At 39.4% G+C, this 26,401-nt stretch overlaps 1 protein-coding gene across 3 annotated transcripts in view; it reads left to right on the forward strand.

The window, feature by feature from the left end:
• Positions 1 to 26,401, forward strand: part of MORC4 (MORC family CW-type zinc finger 4) — a 59,287-nt gene that overhangs the window by 26,291 nt on the left and 6,595 nt on the right. Inside the window, exons 10-16 of one of the 3 annotated variants that reach the window (XM_049873153.1) lie at positions 5,492 to 5,590; positions 9,376 to 9,504; positions 11,266 to 11,334; positions 12,220 to 12,268; positions 13,680 to 13,855; positions 24,942 to 25,623; positions 25,932 to 26,177. In XM_049873153.1, the coding sequence (XP_049729110.1) occupies positions 5,492 to 5,590; positions 9,376 to 9,504; positions 11,266 to 11,334; positions 12,220 to 12,268; positions 13,680 to 13,855; positions 24,942 to 25,623; positions 25,932 to 26,177 (1,450 nt within the window). Of the gene's footprint in view, positions 1 to 5,491; positions 5,591 to 9,375; positions 9,505 to 11,265; positions 11,335 to 12,219; positions 12,269 to 13,679; positions 13,856 to 24,941; positions 25,624 to 25,931; positions 26,216 to 26,401 lie in introns of all 3 variants that reach the window. The other 2 variants (XM_049873151.1, XM_049873152.1) reach the window with 2 other exon arrangements.

Raw genomic sequence — 26,401 nt, forward strand, 5'->3', positions numbered from 1 at the left:
ACTCTTCTGCCTCCATCTTCTACTTTTAAAGGCCTTTGTGATTTTATTGGATAATCCAGGAAATCTCCCTACTTTAAGGTCAGCTCCTTGGTAACCTTAATTCAATCTGCAACGTTAATTCAATCTACATCCTTAATACCACCTTGCTGTATAATTTAAAGGACAAATAAGCAACATCGTAGTAAACAGAGAAGATACCGAAGTTGTCAAGGATTTCATTTTACTTGGATCCACAATCAACGCCCATGGAAGCAGCAGTCAGGAAATCAAATGATGTATTACATTGGACAGATGTGCTGCAAAAGACCTCTTTAAAGTGTTAAAAAGCAAAGATGTCGCTTTGAGGACTAAGGTGTACCTGACCCAAGCCCTGGTATTTTTAGTCACCTCATATGCATGTGAAAGCTGAGCAATGAATAAGGAAGACCTAAGAAGAATTGATGCCTTAGAATTATGGTGGTGTTAGAGAAGAATATTGAATATAGCACAGACTGCCAGAAGAACAAACAAATCTGTCTTGGAAGAAGTACAACCAGAATGCTCCTTAGAAGCAAGGATGACAAGACTTAGTCTCACATACTTTGCACATGCTATCAGGAGGGACCAGTCTCTGGAGGACATCATGCTTGGTAAAGCAGAGGGTCACTGAAAGAGAGGAAGACCCTCAATGAGATGGATTGACACAGTGGGTGCAACAATGGATTCAAACATAGCAACAATTGTGAGGATGGTGCAGGACTGGGCAGCATTTCATTTTGTTGTACATAGGTTCGCTGTGAGTTGGAACTGACGCAACAGCACCTAATAACAACAACAACAGGAATAAAATAGAAATATTTTTCTTTCTACTTGTGTGTATTATTTTTTCAAACAGATACTAAGTTTTAGAATATAAATACTTATTAAGTTGTCTGGGCCTAACCACTTATTTTTTTTTTTTTACATATTACCTAGGGACATCATGAAAAATTTGAGACATGAAGAGTGCCATGAACCATGACAGTTTGGGAATTTCTGTCTTAGGAGACTTTGAGCAGAGTGGTTGATTCATTAGACCATGAGAATTCATTGTATATTCTTGAATAGTGAGTGACTTGAAAAAACTGTATCTTAAGAATATTAATAATAGAATATTATATTTGTATGCCACTTTATGGTTTAGAAGGTGTTTTACATAAATTACATCATTTGATAATTCTGGAAATAGGGTACAGGATGGGTTGGAGGAAGGATTGAAGGCTTTTGGAGATAAAGTAGGTGTGAGGTGAAGATCTGAAATAAGAGTAGCTGTGAAAAAGGAAGTATATGACAGATACTATGAAAGAAGAATCAGTAGAATTCAATCACATATTGATAAAAGGGATCAGGGAGATTAAGGAGAGGGTCGGATCAAAGATTACTTTCACGTTTCAAATTTAGTAGACTAGGATAACGGCAAGATCATTGATAGAATAATGAAGTTGGGACAGTTGTGGAGAGGCATTGGTGGAAGCTAGATTGTAGGAGATAAGACAGAAGAAAGAGGAGGTAGTGGGTATAGACCACATATACCAGGATTTGGGGGAGTAAAAGGAAGGAGAGTAATAGAACAGCAGAGTCAAGCCAAGGTTTTTGTGATGTTGTTTATTAGGACAGGGATGCAGTATACGTGTTTTGAAAGCAGAAGGAAAGAAACATGTAGAAAAGAAGAAAGTTGAGATGCCAGAGAGAAGGGATGTTGTTGTTAGGTGCCATTGAGTTGGTTCCGACCCATAGCGATCCTATGCACAATAGAATGAAACACTGCCCGGTCCTGCACCATCCTTAAAATTGTTGTTATGTTTGAGCTCATTGTTGGAGCAACTGTGTCAATCCACTTCATTGAGGATCTACCTCTTTTCTGCTGACCCTGTACTTTGCCAAGCATGATGTCCTCCTCAGGGGACTGATCCTTCCTGACAAACATGTCCGAAGTATGTGAGATGCAGTCTCCCCATCCTTGCTTCTAAGGAGCATTCTAGTTGTACTTCTTTCAAGACACATTTTTTTGTTCTTTTGGCAGTCTGTGGTATATTCATATTCAATATTCTTTGCCAATACCACAATTCAAAGGCGTCAGTTCTTCTTCGGGCTTCCTTATTCATTGTCCAGCTTTCACATGCATAACATGCAATTGAAAACACCATGGCTTGGGTCAGGCGCACCTTAGTCTTCAGGGTGACATCTTTGCTTTTCTACACTTTAAAGACGTCCTTTACAGCAGATTTGCCCAATGCAGTGCGTCTTTTGATTTCTTGACTGCTGCTTCCATAGGTGTTGATTGTGGATCCAAGTAAAATGAAATCCTTGACAACTTCAATCTTTTCTCTGTTTATCTTGATGTTTCACATTGGTCCAGTTGTGAAGATTTTTGTTTTCTTTATGTGGAGGTGCAATCCACGCTGAAGGCTGTAGTCTTTGATCTTCATTAGTAAGTGCTTCAAGTCCTTTTCACTTTCAGCAAGCAAGGTTGTATCATCTGCATAACGCAGGTTGTTAATGAGTCTTCCTCCAATCCTCATGCCCTGTTCTTCTTCATATAGTCCAGCTTCTCGTGTTATTTGTTCAGCATACAGATTAAATAGGTATGGTGAAAGAATACAACCCTGACGCACTCCTTTCCTGACTTGAAACCAATCAGTATCTCCTTGTTCCGTCCAAACAACTGCCTCTTGATTTATGTACAGGTTCCTCATGAGCACAATTAAGTGTTCTGGAATTCCCATTCTTCCCAATGTTATGCATAACTTGTTATGATCCACACAGTCGAATGCCTTTGCATAGTCAATAAAACACAGATAGACATCCTTCTGGTAGTCTCTGCTTTCTGCCAGGATCCATCTGACATCAGCAGCGATATCCCTGGTTCCATGTCCTCTTGTGAATCTGGCCTGAATTTCTGGCAGTTCCCTGTTGTTATAGTGCTGCAGCCACTTTTCAATGATCTTCAGCAAAATTTTGCCTGCGTGTGATATTATAATTTCTATAATTTCCACATTCGGTTGGATCACTTTTCTTGGGAAGAGGCATAAATATGGATCCCTTCCAGGCAATTGGCCAGGAAGTCTTCCATATTTCTTGGCATAGATGAGTGAGCACCTCCAACGCTGCATCCGTTTGTTGAAACATCTCCATTGATATTTCGTCAATTCCTGGAGTCTTGTTTTCCACCAGTGCCTTCAGAAGAGCTTGAACTTCTTCCTTCAGTACCATCAGTTCCTGATCATATGCTACCTCTTGAAATGGTTGAACATCGACTAATTCTTTTTGATATAATGACTGTGTATTCCTTCCATCTTCTTTTGATGCTTCCTGCATCATTTAATACTTTCCCCATGGAATCCTCCACTATTGCAACTCAAGGCTTGAATTTTTTCTTCAGTTCTTTCAGCTTGAGAAACACTGAGCATGTTCTTCCCTTTTGGTTTTCTATCTCCAGCTCTTTGCACATGTCATTATAATACTTTACTTTGTCTTTGAAATCTTCTGTTCAGTTCTTCTACTTCATCATTTCTTCCTTTTGCTTTAGCTGCTTCACATTCATGAGAAAGTTTCAGAGTCTCCTCTGACATCCATTCTTGGTCCTTTCCTTTTTTCCTGTCTTTTCAATGACCTCTTGCTTTCTTCATGTATGATGTCCTTGATGTCATTGCCTGGGGGGCTCATCTTCCAGCACTATATCAGACAACGTTCCACTGCTGTTCATAAGGTTTTCACTGGCTGATGCTTTTCAGGAGTAGGCTGCGGGGTCCTTCCTAGTCTGTCTTAGTCTGGAATCTCAGCTGAAACCTGTCCTCCATGGGTGACCCTGCTGGTATCTGAATACTGGTGGCATAGCTTCCAGCATCACAGCAACACGCAAACCCCCACAGTATGTCAAACTGACGGACACGTGGGGGGAGAGAAGGGTTAACTGTGGGGAAAATGTCCACAAACCTGAGAAGAAATGGGTTTCATAATACATGAGAACAGTGTTTTTACTGAGGTGGTGATTACGTGTATGATGGTTAAGGTCATGTGTCAACTTGGCTGGGCCGTGATTCTCAGTGGTTTGGTAGTCATATGATGTTATGATCACTTCCATGATGAGATTTGATATAATGTGGTTATTTCCATGATGGGATCTGCAGTGAGTAGCCAGACAGTTGGAAGGTAGTTTCCTTTGGCGTGTGGCCTGCATTGAATATAAGTGGACATTCTGGCAAGGCTCGGGGGCTTTAACTTACTCTGGATCCTGCAGCTGGCTCCTGTTCGTCTGACCTCCGGTTCTTGGGAGTTGAGCTAGCAGCTTACCTGTGGTCTTGCCTGCCAGTTTGGGGATTTATCGATCTTCACAGCCTCACAGCAAGAGCCCTGCTCTAAGACCTGCCAATATTGGGTTTGCCGCCCCGTGTGGCTACGTAATCGGGAGAAGCCTCTATCCTGATCCACAGACTTGGGACATTCCAGTCTCTACAACCGCATGAGCCAGTTCCTTGATATAAATCTCTCTATATATTTCTACGGTTTATTGGTTTTGCTTCTCTAGAGAACCCAGCCTAAGAAAACATTATTGTATGCATTTTTCAAAACTGATAGACCTGTATACTAAAAGGGGTAAATTTTACTGTATATAAGTTTTACGTCAATAAACCTGACTTAAAAAAATACATGAGAACAGAGATTGATTTGAGATAAAATGCACATACCATAAAATATACCATTTTAAAGTATACAATTCAGTGGTCTTTAGTGTATTCACAAAGTTGTGCAACCATCGCTATTATCTAATTTCCAGAACATTTTCATCACTCTGAAAACAAACTAAATGTCCTTTAGCAGTTGCTCCCCATTTCTTCCTCCCCCCAGCCCCTGGCAACTACCAATCTATTTTCCATCAAAGGTTGGTTTTTAAAGAGGAAATGGAATAGCTCTTTATTTGTGACTTGATGGAAGGCACATTGGTAGGTTGTGGGAGAATAAGTATATTAGCTTACTAGGGCTGTTGTAACAAAGTTCCACAAAGTGGGTGGCTTAAAACAACAGAAGTTCATTCTCTCACAGTGGTGAAGGCTATTGTGTGTCATCAAGTCGATCTCGACTCATAGTTGACCCTATAGGGCAGAGTAGAGCTGCCGCATTAGGGTTTCCTGGGCTGTTCCGGAGGCTAGATGTCTGAATTCAGGGTGTGGCAGGGCCATGCTCTTTCTGAAGCTTCTGTGGAATGATCCTTTCTTGCCTCTGTTTCAGCTTCTCGTGGCCATTTTACTTTTTCAACCAAAGTCATTATTCAACATTACAACTTGGTCATTTTGACAAGCAATTTGCAAAGACAGTGGATTCCCATCTTAGTTTCTGAAAGGGCAGATGTTCAGAAGTATGCTGAATATTCTGAATTGTCAGCTTCTATTAAATGGGAGCCTCTCAAAAATCCCAAATTTGTTTTACAAGCACTGAACCTTGACATGCTTATTCTTTTTGCTTTTTCTTTCAGGTTGACAATAAATGCCCTTGCTCAGAAGCTTAATGCTTATTGGAAGGAAAAGACATCTCAAGAGAATTTTGAATGCTCAGCCATAGCCAGGTCAAGACCGTGAGTAATAAATATAGACTAGGAAAGCATTAGATGTCACATTCATAGAGGAAATCGAAGGAACTAGGATAAGATGGTGCTTTTCACATCAGGAGGTTTAACGAACTGAAAATAGGAAATCACAGGTAGTAATTGCATCATTCTCTAAACCTCTTCATTGTGGTTTAAAACTTGTGGGGTTTGGGTCATAAATATGACAAGTTTAGAACTGCCAGTCTCTCCTACAGTCAGTGTGATGTAGTGGAAGGTGATGGGCGTTTAAATCAGACACTCTTGAGTTGAAAATCTGGATCTGCTTCTTAATAGTTGGCGTGAGCTTGGGTAAGTAAGTGTATTGGAGTCTTAGGGTTGCTGTAATAAAGTTTCACAAAATAGGTGGCTAAAAACAACAGAAATTTATTGTATTAGTTCTGGAGGCTGCAAGTCCAAATTTGGGGCGTCAGCAGGGTCATGCTCTCTCCAAAGCCACTAGGGGAAGATCTCTCCTTGTCTCTTTCAACTTCTCATAACCCCAGATTTTCCTTGGATTGTGGCAGCATAACTCCAATCTCTGCCTTTGTCTTCCCTCCGTGTGCCTCCCTGTTTGTGTGTCTTTCTTTCTTATAAGGACATCGGTCATATTGAATTAGGGCCTGCCGTACTCCAGTATGGCTTCGTGTTAACTAATTAAAACTGTAAATATGCTATTTCTAAATAAGGTCACATTCACAGGTACTGGAAATGAGGACTTTAACATATTATTTTGGGGGATCGGGGGACAGTTCATTCCACGACAGTAAGTTGCTTCACCTCTGAGTGTATTAAATGAGGTGAGAGAAAATTCTTACCACGGTGGCTGACATATAGTAGGTGTTCAGAAATGTTAGCAAACTTTCCCTTCTTTATTTCTGGTACACATTGTTAGAACTGGACCAAGGTATTTGACAGTAGAACTAGAATCCAGCATATCAGAGAAAAGGTAGAATTTATTGAATCCAAGACACACAGAACTATGGGTCAGGACGAAATGCCTCAGTAGGCCAGGGAAGGAGCATAACAGAGAGCACAGGATGAGTAAATACATACACAGTTACGCCACCATCAAGACAAAGATTATAAGGTTCAAAGTGTGTTTGGGGCTAAGCACATGTTTTGTTTTGTTTTTTTTAATGGGAATCATCAGACAAATGCATCATATGAAATTTTGTTCCAAATGCAAGTTAAATGACTCCTGTAAGTATATGGCCATCTTATTGTAAAGATCTCAGCTCATTTCCAGTCTCCTTGGTTTTCAAATAAATGAAATCAAGATGAGATGCCATTATTTTTCGTTTCAAATTAGCCGCCATTAATGCAGTGAAACCATATGCTGCTGGTGTGTGTGTATGTATACAACCTTTCTGATGGCAGAATTGTAATAGCTATTATTTATTGAGTACTTATTCAACAAATATTTTTTTAGTGTGATCTATTATTTATTGAATACTTACTCACTATTGAGTACAGTCTATTATCTATTGAGTGCTTACTTCCATGCCAGGCGCTGTTCTAAGTTCTTTCCTGTAATAATGTATTTAATCACCACAACGACCCTGTGAGATAGACAGATATTATTACTTTACAGATGTAGAGTCTGAAACACTGAGAGCGTAAGTAATGTGCCCAAGGTTATACAAGTATTAAGTGGTAGAGCCAAGTTTCAAATATTAGCAGTTGGGCCCCCAACCCTAAGTTCTTAACTGATTTGCTCTTCTGGCGGGATGCAGTGAAGGGAATATGGTACAGTCTTCTCAACTACCTACACAAGGCAAGTGTAAGCTTAAAAGCCTCTCTTATCTGCCTGGATGGAAGGATCTACCATGGTTGGCATGTAACTCAGAGCAGGGAGTTGCTGCCTCTAAATAAACTTATCCCCCAGAGAGTAATAGTAGCAAGAGAGTCTTCTGTGCAAATGCCTCTGTAGAACCAAAGCTAATAGGACCTTTCCTCTCCTCTCCCATTACTGCTGAAATAGTTGTACTGCATCTGTGTTTTGGCTGGCTCTGGCTCTAACTGAAACAGAGGCCATATGAAAATATACAGACACCAGAGGTCAGGCCTGACCTTAGAGGTTTCAAAGCTGGAGCAGCCTGGAGCTGGGAAATGGAAAGCTATATATCCAAAAATGTGTACAAGCTTTCTTTGTTAAAACTGAGTTTTAAAAAAAGAGGAGGACATTTTTTTTTGAGCGGTAGAATTATGAGTTAAAACTTTGATGTTTATGTCTTTCTGTATTTTCTGGTTTCTCTCTAATGAGCTTATATTACTTTTATAACTAAAAAGAAAACACTATTTAAAAAGATAGAAAAATATCAAACTAAGATAAGAGAACTACGCCACTCTATTAAAAGGTCTACTATACCAAAAACCCAGTGCCGTTGAGTTGATTCCAACTCATAGCGACCCTATACTATATAGGTCACTATAAGACCAATATAAATGTAAAATACGCAAAACCCCCCTAGGCTTAATTACATGTTAGTTAAATTGGCCTGAGGTACCCCCTCTACCTTCTTTCTTTGTCCTTTCTCCAGTTTTCTCCCTTTCTACTCCAGTTTACCTTTTATACCTTAAGTACTGACTACTCCTGTTGTATATGGGCCACCTCCTTTCACAAGGAAACAAAATCCTTCTAAGGTGTAGGTGACTGTGTTGTGCTGGGGGAGGGGGAGGGAGCCATGAATTTTAAGAGTAGAACTCTGGACGTGTTTTATCTTCATAATTTAATCCAGTTGTTGGTCTAGAGCCAGCATTTCTAATTATAAAATTTAATCAAATTTCTATTAATTTTTTAGATTAACTTTGGCAATATCAATGTAATAAAATTTAGATTGGAGTAGCTATGAGTCAGAAACGTCTCGAGAGCAGTGGGTTTTTAATACACCGATCAAAGTTTTATTAGATTGATATTGCCAAAATTAATCTAAGAAATTAATAGAAATTTGATTAAATTTTATAACTAGAAATGCTGGCTCCAGACCAACAATTTTTGTTAAATTATGAAGATAAAACACTTCCAGGGTTCTACTCGTAAAACTCTTACTTCCCTGTCCCTCTCCCCTAGCATAACACAGTCACTTATACCTTAGAGTGATTAGACAAAAGCTTTTTTGAATGGAAAAAAAAAGGATTAGTCAGTCTTTGCAGGAACTGGGGGAGATGTTTTGACGACAATACTTCATTGACCCTCATAAATGGATTTTAAACCTGTCATGGGATTGGATGGAAGCAAACAAGGATTCTCTGGGTTTTAATCCTTGGAAATATTATCATATATATAAAATTTGTTTTCTATTTAGTACATTTTAGAGTTAAAATTATTCTGTTGTTTACTTAAAGCAAGAGATTCTGGATAATATTATGACTTTCATAAGTAATGGTAGCTCACCATGTAATTTTTCATATCCATATCTGGTATAGTTCTATCATTGTCTGTGAAGTACAAAATATATACATTTTAGGCAACTAGACTATAACAGGAGTCTTGGTGGCGCAGTAGTTAAGATCTGTGGGCTGCTAACCAAAAAGCTGGAAGTTCAAATTCACCAACCACTCCTGGGAAACCCTGTGGGGCAGTTCTACTCTGTCCTGTCGGGTCACTAAGAGTCGGGATCAAATCAACTCGATGGCAACAGGTAGACTGTAACGATTCTAACACATTTCATATATAAAATTATGTTTTTCGCTTTTAGGGTATGTCTTTCTAATGTAAGCTAAAGCTCAGAGCTAGGATATACACAGTCACCCTTTTACTTTTCCCCATTCAGGAAGATTCCCGACCAGACGTGGGTACAATGTGATGAGTGTCTTAAATGGAGGAAGCTTCCTGGCAAGGTTGATCCATCTACATTACCTGCAAGATGGTTTTGTTACTATAATTCCCATCCAAAATACAGGTAAAGTTCTAAGACTCTATATTATTTCTGAGATAACCTCTAATTTGTCTCTGTATTCTAAAATACTTTTCCTCTCAAGTCCACACTCTTCACCCTGACATTTAAGCACCAGTGACAACCGATTCTACCCTACTTATCCAGCCTTATTTTCCACTGTACCTTAACACAAACCCTGCGCTTTAGCCAGGCCTATGGTTTCACAGTTCCCACATGTGCCGTGCTTATTTACTCCTCCATGACTTTTTGATAGTGTCGTTCCTTTTGCTTATGTTGGGGTATTCCAACTGCCTATCCAAATCACGTCCATCTTGGGAGCTTAAGTCTTCTTTGCAACCCTTTTCCTGTTGACAGTAGTTTAGTGATCTTCCTCTTGGATTTCCTGTTATCTCCTTCTTGACGTTTTTTTCACGTACGGTTTTGGATGTTTTTTGTATGTCTGTGCTTTGGCCCTTCAAGAGATTTTACACATTTTGAGAGCAAGGGCCTTACATTCCAGGTTGAGTCAATGATTTTCTTCCTATGCCTATTATGCTTGAATCTCTGTTATAGTACCTGTTGTACATTGAATGTTGTTTTTTTTACTCTGCCCCTTGCAGCATCTAACATCTAATGTAGTGCTTGGCATATCTATTGAATTGCAAACTTTAATTTAACAAATACTTATTCAGTTGACTTAGTGGTTACATAGGTTCATAATAAAGAGTCAATTCGTGTCAATTCAGCTGTGACTTTCTTAAAAACTTTTTTTTGCAGGATAGGTACTAAAATGGAGTATGTTTTTTTAGAAATAAAAGTCTGAAAATGGAGGAAATTAAATAAATGAAGTCTAGATCTGTAATGTGTAAGCATTTTTCCATAGTTTCTAGATGTGCCTAAACGCCTCTCCACGGAGCGTAAATGGGATAGTGTGATTAGAATATGGGACTGAGTGCTTAGAAGTCTCATTTTTGAATGCTGTATCTCCTCTGTCAGTTTACACCTAGTCGGGGAGATGTAGCCTTCCAGGCCACTTTGCCCCCTTATAAAATAGGTATGACATAGGTTAATAATAATAAAACTCTTATTACTTTGTATTTGCTTCTAAGATTACTTTTGGCCATTGAGTAAGTTTTCTAGTACTTTTCGTTTTTACTCCTAAAATTTTCTTCCTCATGCTTTACATAGATCAAGTGTTGATTGATTGATTTGTAGGATCTTTCTTTTCCTCTTCTTTCCTAGTCTCTGTTCTTTTGACAGTATAATCTTCTAGTCCCTTCTTGGTGCCCTCCATTTATCATAGCTTCTGATTTTTCTTCTTCAGGAAATCATTACCTACTCTTAGGGATCTTCATGCTTCTAGACTGTGGCTTGCGGGAATTAATTTCTTAGTAGATGAGAGACAAAAGACCTGGGTTGTAGTCTCAGCAATATTCCCTTGGTGTGGAACCTCAAGCAAGTCTCTCTTACACCTCAACTTTACTGTGTAAAAATAGAGATTATGCTTTTTTTCTGTCTACCATAATATGAATTTTGTAGCTGTCAAATACTTTGGAAAATCTTGGGAGAAAGGTGATATATATATACACCAAAATAATTATATGATGTTATTCTTTGAAATAAAGAGGTGCTACATGCTAGCCTGCACGCAGGTGTTGTGATGTGGGTGGTATCTGAACTCGATAACATGAGAGAATTGTTAACCTGCCTCGTCTGTGTGTAAAGAAAGTAAAGGTAAAGGGGCATATTCTGTTTCAAATAGATGATTTCTTCTCTCTGCTGCAGGAGATGCTCTGTTCCAGAGGAACAAGAACTCATTGATGAAGACCTGTACTTGAGCAAAGCTAAGAAACAGTTGAGTATTCCTGAAGATGGTGTTCTATATCATAGAGTAGGGAAGCCTGAGCCTTCCTAATAGGATGGGGGACTTGTGAGAAGACAGATGATGATGATGATGATTTTAGTTCTTAATGATTTCCCTCCTCACATCTCTGCTATTCCAATTCTTTATTTTTTTCTTACCATCTTCTGAATGTCTCAACTAGTATTTACATAGATAGATAGATAGCTGCCGTCGAGTCGACTCCAACTCATGGCAACCTTATGTACAACAGAACGAAACGCTGTGCGGTCCTGCGTCATCCTCACAGTTGCCGGCATGATCGAGTCCATCGTTGAGGCTATTGTGCCAGTCCATCTCACCGAGGGTCTCCCTCGCCCTCACTGGCCCTCTACTTCACCAAACATGATGTCCTCCTCCAGCGATTGATCCTTCCTGATGACGTGTCCAAAGCAAGCGAGTCTCGGACAGTGTTCTGTTGTGATCCATTGATCCATAAGGTTTTCATTGGCTAATTTTTTGAAGTAGATTGCCAGGCCTTTCTTCTAGTCTGTCTTAGTCTGGAAGCTCTGCTGAAACCTGTCCACCATGAGTGATCCTGCTGGTATTTGAAATACCGGTGACATAGCTTCCAGCATCACAACACGCAAGCCACCACAGTACGTGGTTTTTGTCTTTTTTTTTTTTTTTAACCCCAATTAGTCTTTAGTCCCTTTTTATTTGGTGGGGCATTCTAAATCTCTCTTCAGTAGCATGGTTCAGGAAGGAACCTTAGTTACTCAATGGAGCTGATAGTATTTCTAATTTTGAAGGGACACTATAATCTAAATCTATGATCGGTAATCCATTTCAAACTGAGAAATTTCAGGAGTGAACTAAATAACAGTTTTATCTTCTAGAGATCAGACTGTTGAGAAGAAGGTGCCTATGGAAAATGAGAACCACCAGGTGAGAAACAGACCATCCCCTTCCTTTACTCACTCAAAATTTTCCCCAACAGTGGACATAGGTTGAAGGAAGCAGCAGCAATCTTGAAAGCTGCATAGGAAGAATGAACCATTTCTTCTGGTGATCTTTTTTTCATCGGAGCTTTTTTTGGTTTGACTTTGATCTACTGTTACTGAGGTCCTATGCTCAGATCATTAAATAACTTTCAGGGAAACTCAAAGAACCAACGTTTATTTCCTAGACTTGGATTCAGTGCTGATTCTGGACAGTGTGAATGACACATTCAGTGACACAGAATATTCAGAATTGTGTTCCATCCTCATACAGGCTGCTCCTGTTGAGTGTCTGGTTTTTCCCAGTCTCCTTTCTTAGGATGCCAGGATTCAGGGGTGATTCCTTCCTCCTTCCTCTTAGGAAGAAGGGGTGGTTCTTTGTGCCCCTCCCTCATCCTTGCTTTCAGGCTGGCTGGCTTTATAAAGACTCTGCTGTTTTGAATTTTCAGGAGCACTGTCTCTCGGACATGGTTGCCCAGCTCCGGACGCTGAAGGGTGCAGTAAGGTTGGCCGTCCTTTCAGGGACACTCCTTTCCTGACAGCCGCCATAGCACCCATATATCTTCCTGACCCAACCTTGTCTTTCTGCATGATTTTTCTCTTGACCCTCTTTCCCAGAGAGACCCACTAGTTGCATGTTAGATTCACCTTCCGCCTACTTTATCAGGGTAGGTCGCACTGGTGAGGATAGAGGCAATTTAATAGTAGTTCTTCTTTTGATATGCTGCCAAGACCAGGCATATGAATAAGCAGGCTTCATATTCTAATGTCTTGGTTTAATAGTCTAATCTAGAGATTGAGAGATTTTCTGGGATGGCTCTGTCCTCATTCAGTTTACCTTCCCTTTGTATTCCTTCATTTTAATCATTCATACTATCTTCATAAGCTGTCTCTCCCACAAGACCCCAGGTGCATGTCTGTGTGTGTACTATGAATATATGTTAGTCTCTTGCATGCATTTCTCCAAAGACGGCACAGACATTCTTGCTGCAAGGCTTTTTCCCTCTACTCCTACCCTCATCAGATATCTTAGAGGACTGAAAACCCAGCCTCAAACTGGGTCACAAGAGAGAATAAGATGGTGATTAGGGTGCCTGGGCCTATGTTGTGGGTGGGATAACTCTAGGAGCCAATAAGCAAGTTGGGGGAGATCTGTTGGTCTCCATCTGATAAGGTCGTTAAATGAACTTGCCTGGGTTCAGTGTTCTAGTGTACCTTACCGCGCACTGTTTGTTTTGTATACAAAACAGGTTCTTTTTATTTGGTCAAGTGTTTTTTCCCAGCATCAGAAGGATTGACTCATCTTTGGTACTTGGTTTGAAATTGAGATTTTTATGAATCATTTCTTTCTTTGCTAGGTATTCACTAATATACCGAAGATCCCTACAGTTCAGGATATGGCTGGATTTAATAACAAGACAATTGGATATGAGGAAATTGATAGCCCTCACCCGCCTCCATCCGTTGAAGAAGAAAGCAGAACTCCTCCTCTTCAACTGAAGCCTCTGGACTCTGGTGTATTCCAGTGTTCCAGGTAGGTGAAAGCATAGTGTGTCTTCAATAGTAAGCCTCAGGGTCCATTTTCCAGTAGAGCAAGTTGATATGTTTTATCATGTTTGTTTTTACTAATGCCTAGCATGGAGTTCAGAAGGATAAACACCATTTGGGGCTGATAGAATTGTGTGTCGCATGTACCCCCAATTCTTCCAAAATTCCAACTAGCAGCTATGTCAAGTATATTTTTATTTTTTTACTTTTTCGAGGTGATCATTTGCTGAATGCTTTTTGTGTGGTTATGTTTTCACATTATGTTGGAAATTGTGCAAGTGAAATAATGAATGTGAAAACTCTTTGACAAGCATAAAAAATGCTTTCCTTAAGTTTATGGATGTTGAAGTCTTCTTGGGGCCTCATAGGCTTAGCAGATATTGGCCATGTATAAAAACAACTGTTAGAAGTTTATCTGTGCCATTAGGTAAGCCTTTCAGTTCATTGTTTTCTGAAGTAAATTACTAATATAAGTTTAGTCTTGGGCTTTACTTGGTCATTGTTAAGTACCTCATCAATATTATTTTGTTAGTCTTTATAACAGGAATGAGCATAATTTTTTTCTTAGATATCAGGAGTATTTCAAGCATGGAAAGATATGGCTGCCCGATACTGCCATGAGACTGGAACTCAAGACTCCTAATTGTGACTCCTTGCTTTCTCCTCTCTACTATGCTTCTCACTTCTGGCAGGGCTGTGCCATAGGGCTAGCACAGAGTTGCTCTCTAATAGTAAAAACATCTATCGTTATTGATAATGTGACTCTTATATAGTGGGATGTGAACTTTTCAATGACCCTTTTCAGTTTGTGTATCTTCTAAGCATATTGTAGGATAAAGGCAATGAAACCCATGATAGCGTAAAAATTATTCCTGGCATCCCTCCTCCCCCTCCAACATTACTGATTCTCTTCCCTATTTTTTGCTTCTTAGGCAAATCTTTTCAGCTTTTTGCCTAGACAGATATCTCTACAGGTGTGAGTAGTTATATCTGCATAGTGATTCTTCCACAATTAATCCCAGCAGATATTGGAAGGCACCATGACCCCCTGAACAGGAACAGACAGCTTCAAGAGAGGAAGTAAGCTTGTAGGAGCAAAACTAATAAAACTGAAGGAGTTAAATGAGAATATGTATGAAAGCATCTAGAACAGTGCCTTGAATATAGTAACCAAAACCAAACCAAATACGTTGCTGTCGAGTCGATTCCAGCTCATAGAGACCCTACAGGACAGACTAGAACTGCCCCATAGGATTTCTAAGGAGCGGCTGGCTTTTTGGTTAGCAGCCGAGCTCTTAACTACTGCACCACCAGGCTCCTTGCATATAGTAGGTGCTCAGTAATTAGTGGTTGAATCTGAATCATATTGAAGGAGCAATTTCTAAGATTGAACTATGCAGCAAGGGAGTAAGAAACATAGTCCAGCCTTACTCTCGGGAGCTTGAACCTAATCCTACCCTGTACCCATCCTTCCTTTTCCAATTCCTGTTATAGGTTGGAAGGGGTGTAGAATAAGTGCTATGTGATTTTGGACCACATTGTTACCTTGCTAGCGTGTGTATCTCCTGGAGATGCCCGTTTCACCATTGCCACTGCAGCATCAGATGGCATTGCTCTTTGAAGGCCATCCTTTCCTGCTGTGGTCACTTTTTCTTTTTCAGTGTTTCTTTTGTAACTCAGTGGTTTTCCGTAACCTTAAGTGGATTATAAGCGCCAATTTATTTGTGTGTATTTTATGAGTGCAGTATACTGTGCATCCATTGGGTGGCATACTTTATCAGTCTCTTGGAATTTCCTACAGCCGGAATCAACTCGACGGCAGTGGGTTTTTTGGTATTGGAATTTTTGTATGTGTCTTTATGAAACTGCTGTATCCAGAGTGGAGTTTTTGCTGTAGGAGACAGGTAAAGGAAAGTATTTTGACTGTTCAGATGTGGTTTTAATCTGTTGAAAAAAGATTACGACAAGAAAAAGAGATACGTGATACTAGAGGCTACTGATGTCACATGTTATGTAGGTTGAGATAATGATTATGATTATGTCATTTAAAGCTACATCTATGGGGGATTCAGATTGATTGGGTAGAGTCTGCATTTTCTGTTGGTGGGGGTGTGGGTAGAAATGCGCTGAAGAGCTCAGTAAAATATATATAGTTTCTGGTAAGACAGTGTTAATAGAATAATATGTTTCATCAAGAGTTACAGAGATCTCCTTTTTCGTTATCAAAACCTGAAGCTGGTAAGAACCCTTGGGTCATGTAGTACAGCTCTCTATCTCTAGGTAAAATAAGCATATACTATCCAAGAGAGTTTTTAAAGGTTCTGTTGGTGCAGATTGTATGACCTAGCAGGAGCTTCAGAGGTGTCATTGGAAATAACTTTGATCCTCACAAATGTAGGAAGGAGGGAAGCTGCAGTAAATAATATTTTGGGCCAGTATGTAACCAGACATAACCTGTTAGGGGAAGACAGCTTATTTTTGTTAAAGGAAATAATCCCTTGCTATTCATTCATTCTACGTATATTTGAGTGTTTACTATATAAAAGGCACTGTTCTAGAGCAGTGAGGGAAACAATGAAGGGGTTTATAATAGTCTATAGTTTCATATATAAGTATCTCCAATACATGACAGATCGTATATGGGTGGTAAACAATACGGTCTAAAATAGCCATAAGCATGTGGACAAAGGGGAAAATTAGTGGATGTAATTTATTTAGGTATTTAAGAGAACTTTTGAGTAATGTATATACCAATGACTAATTAATTGATGTTTTAAAAGGATAAACAAAAAGAAAAATCTGAATTGCACTGTAGCGGTGGAAGGAGAGGAGCAGGGACATTTTAATTATGTTTAAATAAATATTTGAAACAACAAGGAGTAGAAATAGAAGAATAATTTTATTAATGAATAAGATTGATTTAGGGGCCAGAATTAACATTTTTTTTATTAACATTTTAAAATATGATATGGGAGACAAGTTTCCAAAATGGAGAAGCGAACATGGTGGACTCTCTGCAGCAAATAACCATTTAACTAAAGAAAATCATATATGTATATATGTGTGTGTGTGTGTGTGTGTATAAATATACATAAAATAAAAAGCATTTAAAGTTTCTGGATATTGTTTCAGGGCATAGAGCAAATGGAGAATACATGCAAGAAAACCTACTAAAACTTAAAAAAGAACAGCAAGAGTCTGTGGCATTGAAACACAACCTGCTCCCCCTGCCACCAAGCTCTGTCTTATGAAAACAACTTAAAGAGCTCTAATTAGGCAGGTGCAGTCAATAAGATGGGAGTTCCCTCTTCCCCTAGCTCCCAGTCTAAAGCTATAGCTTCACCCCTGGAGAGGCAGGCTTCCAGTGTTTCTTGTCTTGCCCAGTCCCTCCCAGTACAGTTGCAGAAGCTCTATTCCAGGCAGACCTGAGAAGACTGGGTCTCTGTTTCCCAACCTAGCTCACTTTTTCCCCACCTAGCCCCTGCTAGTAGGGTGGAAGCACTACCCCAGGTGCAGCAAACCGAGACTGCTGGTCCCCTCTTGCTCTCATCCCAGCTTGCTCATAGGGCAGAGGTTCCACATTGGGAAGGGCAAGCCAAGAAGACTAGGGGCCACCACCCACCACTTCAGTAGCAACTCATATAGCAGAGGTTTCACTCCAGAAATAGGCCTCTCTCCCTGCCTCCAGTTCTTGTGCAGTGACAGAAGTTCTGCCCAGGGAGAGAGGCAGGCTTTCAGGATGAAGAACTCCACAGCTCTACCCAAGGAAGCTGACTTTATTTGGAACAAAGCATGGTAAATTCCAACTCTACGGGTATTGCCAAAAACAATGGAGATCTTGGTGGAGAGCAGTTAAGAAAGCACTTTTAGCTACAGGATACAAGTAGCAACAGGCAAAATGGCAGAGCAAAAACGACAGCCAAGAAGAGCCCTCCTGGAATCATAGTCAGTCCTAGGATCAGGAAGGTTGTATACATGTACTAGATGCACCCACTAAGGAGCAATCAGAACAGGACATAAGATAGACTTGAAAGCATTTTCCAAGCCATACACAAATCAGAGGACAGAGCTTCACTGGCATTTGGGGCTTAAGTACAACCTCTGACCAATGCTCCTAAATAACCAGTGGGTCAAAGATAAAAGCACAAGAGAAACTAGAAAATATCTTGAGAAGATGAAAGTGAAAACACAACATACTGTAACTTATGGGATGAAGCTAAAGGAGTACTCACAGGGAAACTTATGTTTGAAAATGCTTATGTTAAAATTGAGCAGATATTTCAAATCAGTGACCTAACTTTTCACCTTAAGAAGCTACAAGGTAAACCTAAACCTAAATCAAGCAAAGAAGGAAATAATAAAGATTAGAGCAGAAACAAATGAAATAGAGAATAGAAAAACAAAATCGTTGAACCCAAAAGTGATTTCTTTAAAAAGAACAACAGAATTGACAAAACTTCAGCTAGACTGAACGAGGAGAGAGAGAAAGAGCATCTCAAATTACTAAAATCAGAAATGAAAAATGGGACATCACTGCTGACCTTCAGAAATAAAGAGGATTGTAAGGGAATACTATGAACAGCTGTGTCAACAATTTAGATAACTTGGTTGAAATAGATACATTCCTATAAAAACACAAACTACCAAACTAACTCAAGAAGAAATAGAAAACCTGAATAGATCAACAAGAAATAAAGAGATTGAATTATTCACTAAAAACAAAAACTTTACACAAAGAGAAAACCGTGGTGGCATAGTGGTTAAGGCAGTTCACACCCACCAGGTGCTCTCTGGAAACTCTATGGGGCAGTTCTACTCTGTACTATAGGGTCACTATGAGTTGGAATTGACTCGACAGCAGTGGGTTTGGTTCTTTGGTTTTTTACACAAAGAAATCCTCAGGCTCAGGTGGCTTCATTAGTGAATTCTACCAAACATTTAAAGAATTAATAGCAACCCTTCAGAAACTCTTCCAAAAAGTAGTGGAGGAGGGATCACTTCCCAACTCATTGTATGAGGTCAGTATTACCCTGATACCAAAACTAGATGAAGACATTACAAGAACAGAACTGCAGATTATCACCCCATATGAAAATAGATGCAAAAGTCTTCCAAAAAAGCAAACTGGATACAGCAATATAAAAAGCAACATACACCATAACCAAGTGGGATTTATCCCAGGAATGCAAGGGTGGTTTAACATAAGAAAATCAATGTAATGCACCATATCAATAGGAAAAAAAGGACAAAAGCCACACGGTCATCTCATTAAAACCAAAAAACCAAACCCAGTGCCGTCGAGTCGCTTCTTACTCATAGCGACCCTATAGGACAGAGTAGAACTGCCCCATAGAGTTTCCAAGGACCGCCTGGTGGATTCGAACTGCCGACCCTTTGGTTAGCAGCTGTAGCACTTATCCACTACGCCACCAGGGTTTCCGTCATCTCAATAGATACAGAAAAAGCATTTGACAAAATATTACAACCGTTGATGATAAAAGTAAGTCTTAACAAACTAAGAATAAAAGGGAACTCCCTCAACCTGATAAAGGGCATCTAGAAAAAAATCCACAGCTAACATCACATAATGCTGTAAGACTGAACACTTTCCCCAGAAGAACAGGAACAAATCAAGGATGCGTTCTTTCACCACTTTTAGTCAACATTGTACTGGAGGTTCTAGAGAGAGAATATAGGCAAGAAAAAGAAGTAAAAAGCATCCAAATTGGAAAGGAAGAAGTAAAATAATCTCTATTTGCAGATAACATTTTATATGTAGAAAGTCCTAAGGAATCCACTAAAAGTTTTAGAATTAAAAAACCAGTTCAGCAAGGTTGTAGGAGCAAGATTAATATGCAAAAGTTACTGTATTTTGTGCAAATAACACGTAAAAAATTAACATAGCAGCACTTCTGAAAATACTTTACTGGGAAGGGCACCTTCGATGTTTGTTTGTTAACCACGCCCTCCCCCCTGAGATACTTTCATAATCACCATGGTACAAACTTTTTTTACATGTTGTCCTAAAAAAAATTAGCATAGCGCACTTAGGAAAATTCCTCAAGGGAGGAGTGAGTAGTTGGCAAACAAACGTAGGAGGTGTGCGTTATTTGCATAAAAATACAGTAGTTCTATTTCTATATATTAGCAATAAACTGCATGAAAATGAAATTAAGAAAGCAATTCCATTTATAGTAACTTAGAAAAATGAAAAGTAAATTTAGCAGAAGTACAAGATTTTGTATACTGAATCTACAAAATATTATTGAAAGAGATTAAAGAAGAGCTAAATAAATGGGAAGAAATTACATGTTTTTGAATCAGAAAGTTTAATATTGTTAAGATGGCAGTAATCCCCAAATTGTCCTTCAGATTCAGTGCAATCCCTATCAAAATATCAGCTGGCTTTTTTGCAGAAATTGGCCATCTTGCCCTAAAATTCATATAGAAATGCTAGGGACACAGAATAATCGAAACAATTTGGAAAAAGAACAAAGTTGGAGGAATCACGTTTCCCTTTGGTAGTCTGTAGTAAAGCCACAGTAGTCAAGACAGTGTGATACTGGTATAAGAATAGACATATGGAACAGAACTTAGAGTTAAGAAATAATGCCCTACATTCGTATTTTCAACAAAGATGTTTAGAAAATTCAATGAGGGAAAGAACTGCCTTTAATACTTAAATTGAACTTCAGGTATTGAAGGGCATTATCGATAAGGTGGAAAGACCATCCACGGAGTGGGGGTTATTATATTTGATAAAGGGTTGGTATCCAGAAAACATAGAAATTATTACTTGAATAATAAAAAGATACATAACCCAATTAAAAATGGGCAAAGGATCTGAATAGGCATTCTTCCAAAAAAGATACACAAATGACCACTAAGCATATGAAAAGATGCTCAACATCTTTAGACAGCAAGAAAATGCAAATCGAAACTACAATGAGACACCACTTCACACCCACTAGGATGACTGTTATCAAAAAGATAGACAATAACAAGTGTTGGTAAGAATGTGGCAAAATTGGAATCTTCATGTACTGCTGGTATAAATGTAAAATGTTGTAGCTTCTTTGGAAAATGGTCTGACAGTTCCTCAAAATGTCAGACACCGTTACATATGACCAAGCAATTCCACTTCTAGGTATAAAAAAAAAACCCATTGCCGTTGAGCCGATTCCGACTCATAATGACCCTGTAGGACAGAGTAGAACTGCCCCGGAGGGTTTCCAAGGAGCGCCTGGTGGATTCAAACTGCCGCCAGCTGTAGCTGTTAACCACTGCGCCGCCAGGGTTTCCACTCCTAGGTGTATACTCGATAAAATTGAAAGCATATGTCCACACAAAAACTTGTGCACATAATAGCATTATTCATAATAGCCAAAAAGTAGAAACAACTCAAATGTCCATCAACTGATAGAAAAATGGTGTATCCATACAATGGAATATTATTAAGCAGTAAAAAGGAATGAAGTACTGATACATGCTACAACGTGGATGAACCTTGAAAACATTGTTCTAGGTGAAAGAAGCCAGACACAAAAAGTTACATATCGTATGCTTCCTTTTATATGAAATACCCAGTATAGGCAAATCTATAGAAACAAAAGTAGATTAGTGATTGCCTAGGGCTAGGTGGGGAAACCCTGGTGGTGTAGTGGTTAAGTGCTAAAATCATTGAATTGTAGACTTTGAGTGAATTTATGTCAGATGTATCTCGATAAAGATGTTAAAAATATATGATCTGGAAGGAGTACATATGCACTGTTAAGGGCCCATGTTTTTGGTCCATATCTTTGCTTGTCAAAGTGCCTTAAACGTAGTAGGAAATATCTGTGAAATGAGTGATTTAAAAAAATCTTAATAGAATATAGCATTTCCTATCTTAGTGAAATACTGGACTAACAGTGATAAAATATAGAAACCTCTCAGAAATCATTGTGAATGAGCAGAAGCATGGCATATGTGTGTCTTTGTTAGAAAATGTAAAACCCTGTATTTAAAAGAGATAATAACTCAAAATGCACCTGTGAGGCAACGGACAATGGAGGACTATGACAGAAAAAAGAAAGATAATGAAAGGAAACTTTATAGTTAGAGAAGAATTCCTGGTGTGTGAATTAGTGAATAAAGGTCTGGTAAGAGAATCAATTGCCAGAGGGACGAACCAGACCTTCTAGAGAGGAAGCATAGAACCAATACATAGAATCTGCTTATTTTTCTCTCAGTCCTTTAATGGTACATTTTTTACTGCCTCTTATTGTGCAAGTTTTGTTCTCTCATCCCCCATCCAGTCAGCTAATTAAAACATGGGCTCTTCGGCCAAGGAGCTTACAATTTAGTAGAGAACCTAGGATATACACACATATATACACACACAGTAGAAAACGGTAAGTGTTATAATAGATTGCTAAAAATGCTAGAGAAATTCAGAAATAGCATTTGAGCTGGATTTAGACATGCAGTGTTGGGGAGGAGAAGGGTATTCAGTTTTACCAAAATAAAAACCAAACCCATTGTCGTCAAGTCAATTCTGACTCATAGCTACCCTACAGGACAGGGTAGAACTGCCCCATAGGGTTTCCAAGGCTGTAATCTTTACAGAAGCAGATTGCCGCATCTTTCTCCTGCAGAGTGCCTGGTGGGTTCTAACCACTGATCTCTTGGTTAGCAGGCAAGCACTTAACCACTTTGCCACCATGGCTCTTTTATGTCCCAGCTCTGTCATCTACTAGCTAGCTACATAACCATGGAAAAGTTACTTAACCTCTCTAGGCCTCAGCGTCCTCTTAAAAAATAGAGATAATATCATCTACCTTGGAGTTACTGGAAAATTAAGTGAGATAATACACGTAAAGCACTTCTCACACTGACACACAGCAAGTGCTCAATAAATGTTTCATATGTTTTCTCAGGGAAAACCTTGAATGCCAGGATAAGACATCTGGCTGGGCTTTTGTGTTGCCTTGTTGTTGTTAGGTGTTGTTGAGTTGGTTCTGACTCTTAGCGACCCTATGTACAACAGAATGAAACACACTGCCTGCTCCTGCGCCATCCTGACAATTGTTCCTATGTTTGAGCTCATTGTGTTGTGGAGAGCCATAACTAAAGAGTTCAAATAGGGGCGTAGCATCATCAGAGCAATGCCTTAGGAAGATTAACTTGGCAGTGGTCATCTGGAGGTGAGAGAAAAGGGGACCAGAGGAAGCTTTTGCAGTAGCCCAAGAAAGGAAATGAGAGCTCGAACTTGGGTGTTAACAGTCATAGATCTGTATAAAATTACTGAGAGGTTGGTTATGTTGTAACACAAATAGGGAACACTAGAGACAACGAGTTTGAGGATGAAAATGAAAAGTCCATTTTGTACATGCTGAGTTGAAATACCAGACAGTATGAAATGCAATACTGGAGATCAGGGCTTGGGGGAATGACTTGAGAGTTACTGCCCAGAGGTTATAGGCAAGAGGTTGTATGAGATTATCAAGGAAAAAAATGTAGGGAGAGAAGAGAAGATAGCTAACAACAGAACTTTACCCATTGCCATCAACTCAATTTCTACTCATGGCGACCCCATGTGTTACAGAGTAGAACAGAGCTCCATAGGGTTTTCTTGGCTGTAATCTCTGTGGAAGCAGGTTGCCAGACCTTTCTTCTTCAGTACCACTGGATGGATTCAAACTGCCAACTTTTTGATTAGCAGTGAAGTGCAAACCGTTTGCAAGTGGAAAAATGAAGAGAAGGCAGATAATATGACTTTAATTACCTTTTATAAAATTTGTTGTTGCTACCTGTTAGCATATACCCTTTCTTCATACCTTAAACTGATTGTTTTACCATCTTCCTAATTACCACAGGTAAATGGACCAGTCTGTAATGCCCCTTGCAGATGCTTTAAGATGGATACTACCTTTATTCTCACACAGCCCATAAATCCTTTTGCTTTTCCCCTAAGGCTAATATGACAAGATCTATTAAGATGGCAGACTAGTTATATTTCTGGGTGAATACTAGTTTTGAAGAACATATGTGGCTCAATAGAAAGCTATGATTTGAGAGATGTCTTACAGATATCCTCAAAAATTGCAGCAAAATATGGGCAGCCTTGAGGTACTATTAGGTGGCCAACAACATGTCTGACTCTTTTTCATTGAAACTTTTAAAGTTGATTTTTGCCTTGAAATTCCGTGGCTATCAGTGAGAAGGAAGAGTAGTTATAAGGGTAAAAATGGGGTTCCTGTCCTGCTTCATAATATAAAATTGCCAAAGGATGTCTCCAGCACCAGTTATTTTGTTAGTTCCTTCATTAGTGCATATAGCAGCCAGAATTGGAAGGTGATTTGAGGCCGTCGTCCTGGGCTTTCCTGAATTGTGTTTCCTTGGAACTGAGGGAGTACCTGCTTGTACCTGACAGGAAAATTCTTTTCCGTAAGGGGGAAATAACTTGAATTGTCCAATTCATTTTATTTGTTTCTGACTAGAGCCCTGTGGTTTAATTAACTTTTACAAGTGAATAATGGGCAATAGTCACAATCCAGTTACCTGGCAAAGGAATTGTATGGTGTTCTGCAATATAAAAAAATGTGTGCTAAGTCTTTGATACTGGAAAGATTTTGTGACACTTTAAAATTAACTAGCTGGCGCTATTCTCCACATGTTCCACGAGGCCTTTTATGACCTTTTTTTTTAATTTTTCCATTCTGGTGTTAGGGGATTTTATGTGTGTACTTCTTGTTTTCTTCCTTTATTTGCATTTAGGAAACTTGTAAGTCAAGCTGGTTTCAATTCTATTTTTAGAATTCTTACCAAGGTCAACCTGGTCCTGTTGTATCCCAGTACTCTTTGTACCTTTCAACTTCATTTCTCTCTTAACATCAGTTGCTATTTCAGCTAGTTGCGTGAATGAAGGGCTTGGGATTTTGGGGTACAGCTGTTATTTCTAATCTGAAATGATCTGTGAATAACAGCTAAACACAGTTTTAATGTGGGAAATTTGAGGAGGGACTCCATAGAATAAGAATACACTTAGCCTGTATTGTGACAGCTTAAAATTTAATTTCTTCTTCTTGCAGTAAGTACAAATGGATCCTAGGTGAGGAACCTGTAGAGAAACGAAGAAGGCTGCAGAACGAGATGACAACACCTCCTCTAGATTATTCCATGCCTGGATCTTACAAGAGGGTAGAGGCAGCTGTTGCCTACCCAGAAGGGGAGAACAGCCATGATAAATCCAGTGTTGAGAGAAGCACACCACCATACCTTTTCCCAGAATACCCAGAAGCAAGCAAGAATACCAGTCAGGGTAGGGAGGTTTCAGTTCTGTATTCAGAGGCCCAAGGCCAACGCCAGGAGTCCCTGCTCCCTGAAGAATTAGAAGATCAGATGCCAAGATTGGTAGCAGAAGAGTCCAACAGAGGTAGCATGAGCGTAAACAAAGAAGAAGTGAACAAGGGGCCTTTTGTAGCGGTTGTTGGTGTTGCAAAAGGTGTTAGAGATTCAGGAGCTCCCATTCAGCTGATTCCTTTTCACAGAGAGGAGCTTGCTGAGCGAAGAAAAGCAGTTGAATCCTGGAATCCAGTGCCTTATTCTTCTGTGACTTCTGCCACAGCCATTGGGGAGAAAGGAAGGAGCTATGAGGAGAGTGGAGGTCGTAATACACCAAAACTTAAGAACCAGAGAGAGCTGGAAGAATTGAAGAGAACCACAGAAAAACTTGAACGTGTTTTGGCTGAAAGAAATTTGTTCCAGCAAAAGGTTAGATCAACACCTTACCAGTAACCCCAGAAGAAATCATTGTAACCAAGGGACCAGGGAATTGGTGCTGGGATAATTTTATGTCTTCAGGCCTTTAAACAGAAAATATGTCATTGAGTCATTCTGTGGTATATTTCAGGTTGAGTGAAACAGATGGCTTCCCTTCCATGTTTGAGATTGAAAGGGTCCATAAGTAGAGCAATCTGTATAGTGAAATCGCAAGGCAAATATATTAGGGACAATTTCAACAGTCTTTTTAGCTTTCAGTAGTATGTGGAGTCATTGAATTTCTGTTTCTTGGACTGCAGGTGGAGGAGCTGGAACAGGAGAGGAATCACTGGCATTCAGAATTCAAGAAAGTCCAACATGAATTGGTGACCTACAGTACCCAGGAGACAGAAGGCTTGTATTGGAGCAAGAAACACATGGGTTATCGCCAAGCTGAATTCCAGATTCTAAAAGCTGAGCTGGAAAGAACCAAAGAGGAAAAGCAAGAACTAAAGGAGAAACTGAAGGAGACAGAGACACACCTGGAGGTGCTGCAGAAGGCTCAGGTCACCTACCGGACCCCAGAGGGAGATGACCTAGAAAGGTTAATTACCAGGGTTTAGTTATCAGCTTGTAATGGGAAGCATCCCTTAGGACTCCCAGTTACTGTCATAGATAAGGGAGGAAGCTTTAATTCATAGGCCACCAATGATTGAGTTATTCTTAGAAAGCTGCAGCCAATCTCTCTGTTCTTGGTGGCATTGTGCTTTTTTCTTTCTTTCTAGCTAAT

This window comes from Elephas maximus, chromosome X (genome assembly GCF_024166365.1).
Source record: "Elephas maximus indicus isolate mEleMax1 chromosome X, mEleMax1 primary haplotype, whole genome shotgun sequence".
Taxonomy (NCBI): domain Eukaryota; kingdom Metazoa; phylum Chordata; class Mammalia; order Proboscidea; family Elephantidae; genus Elephas; species Elephas maximus.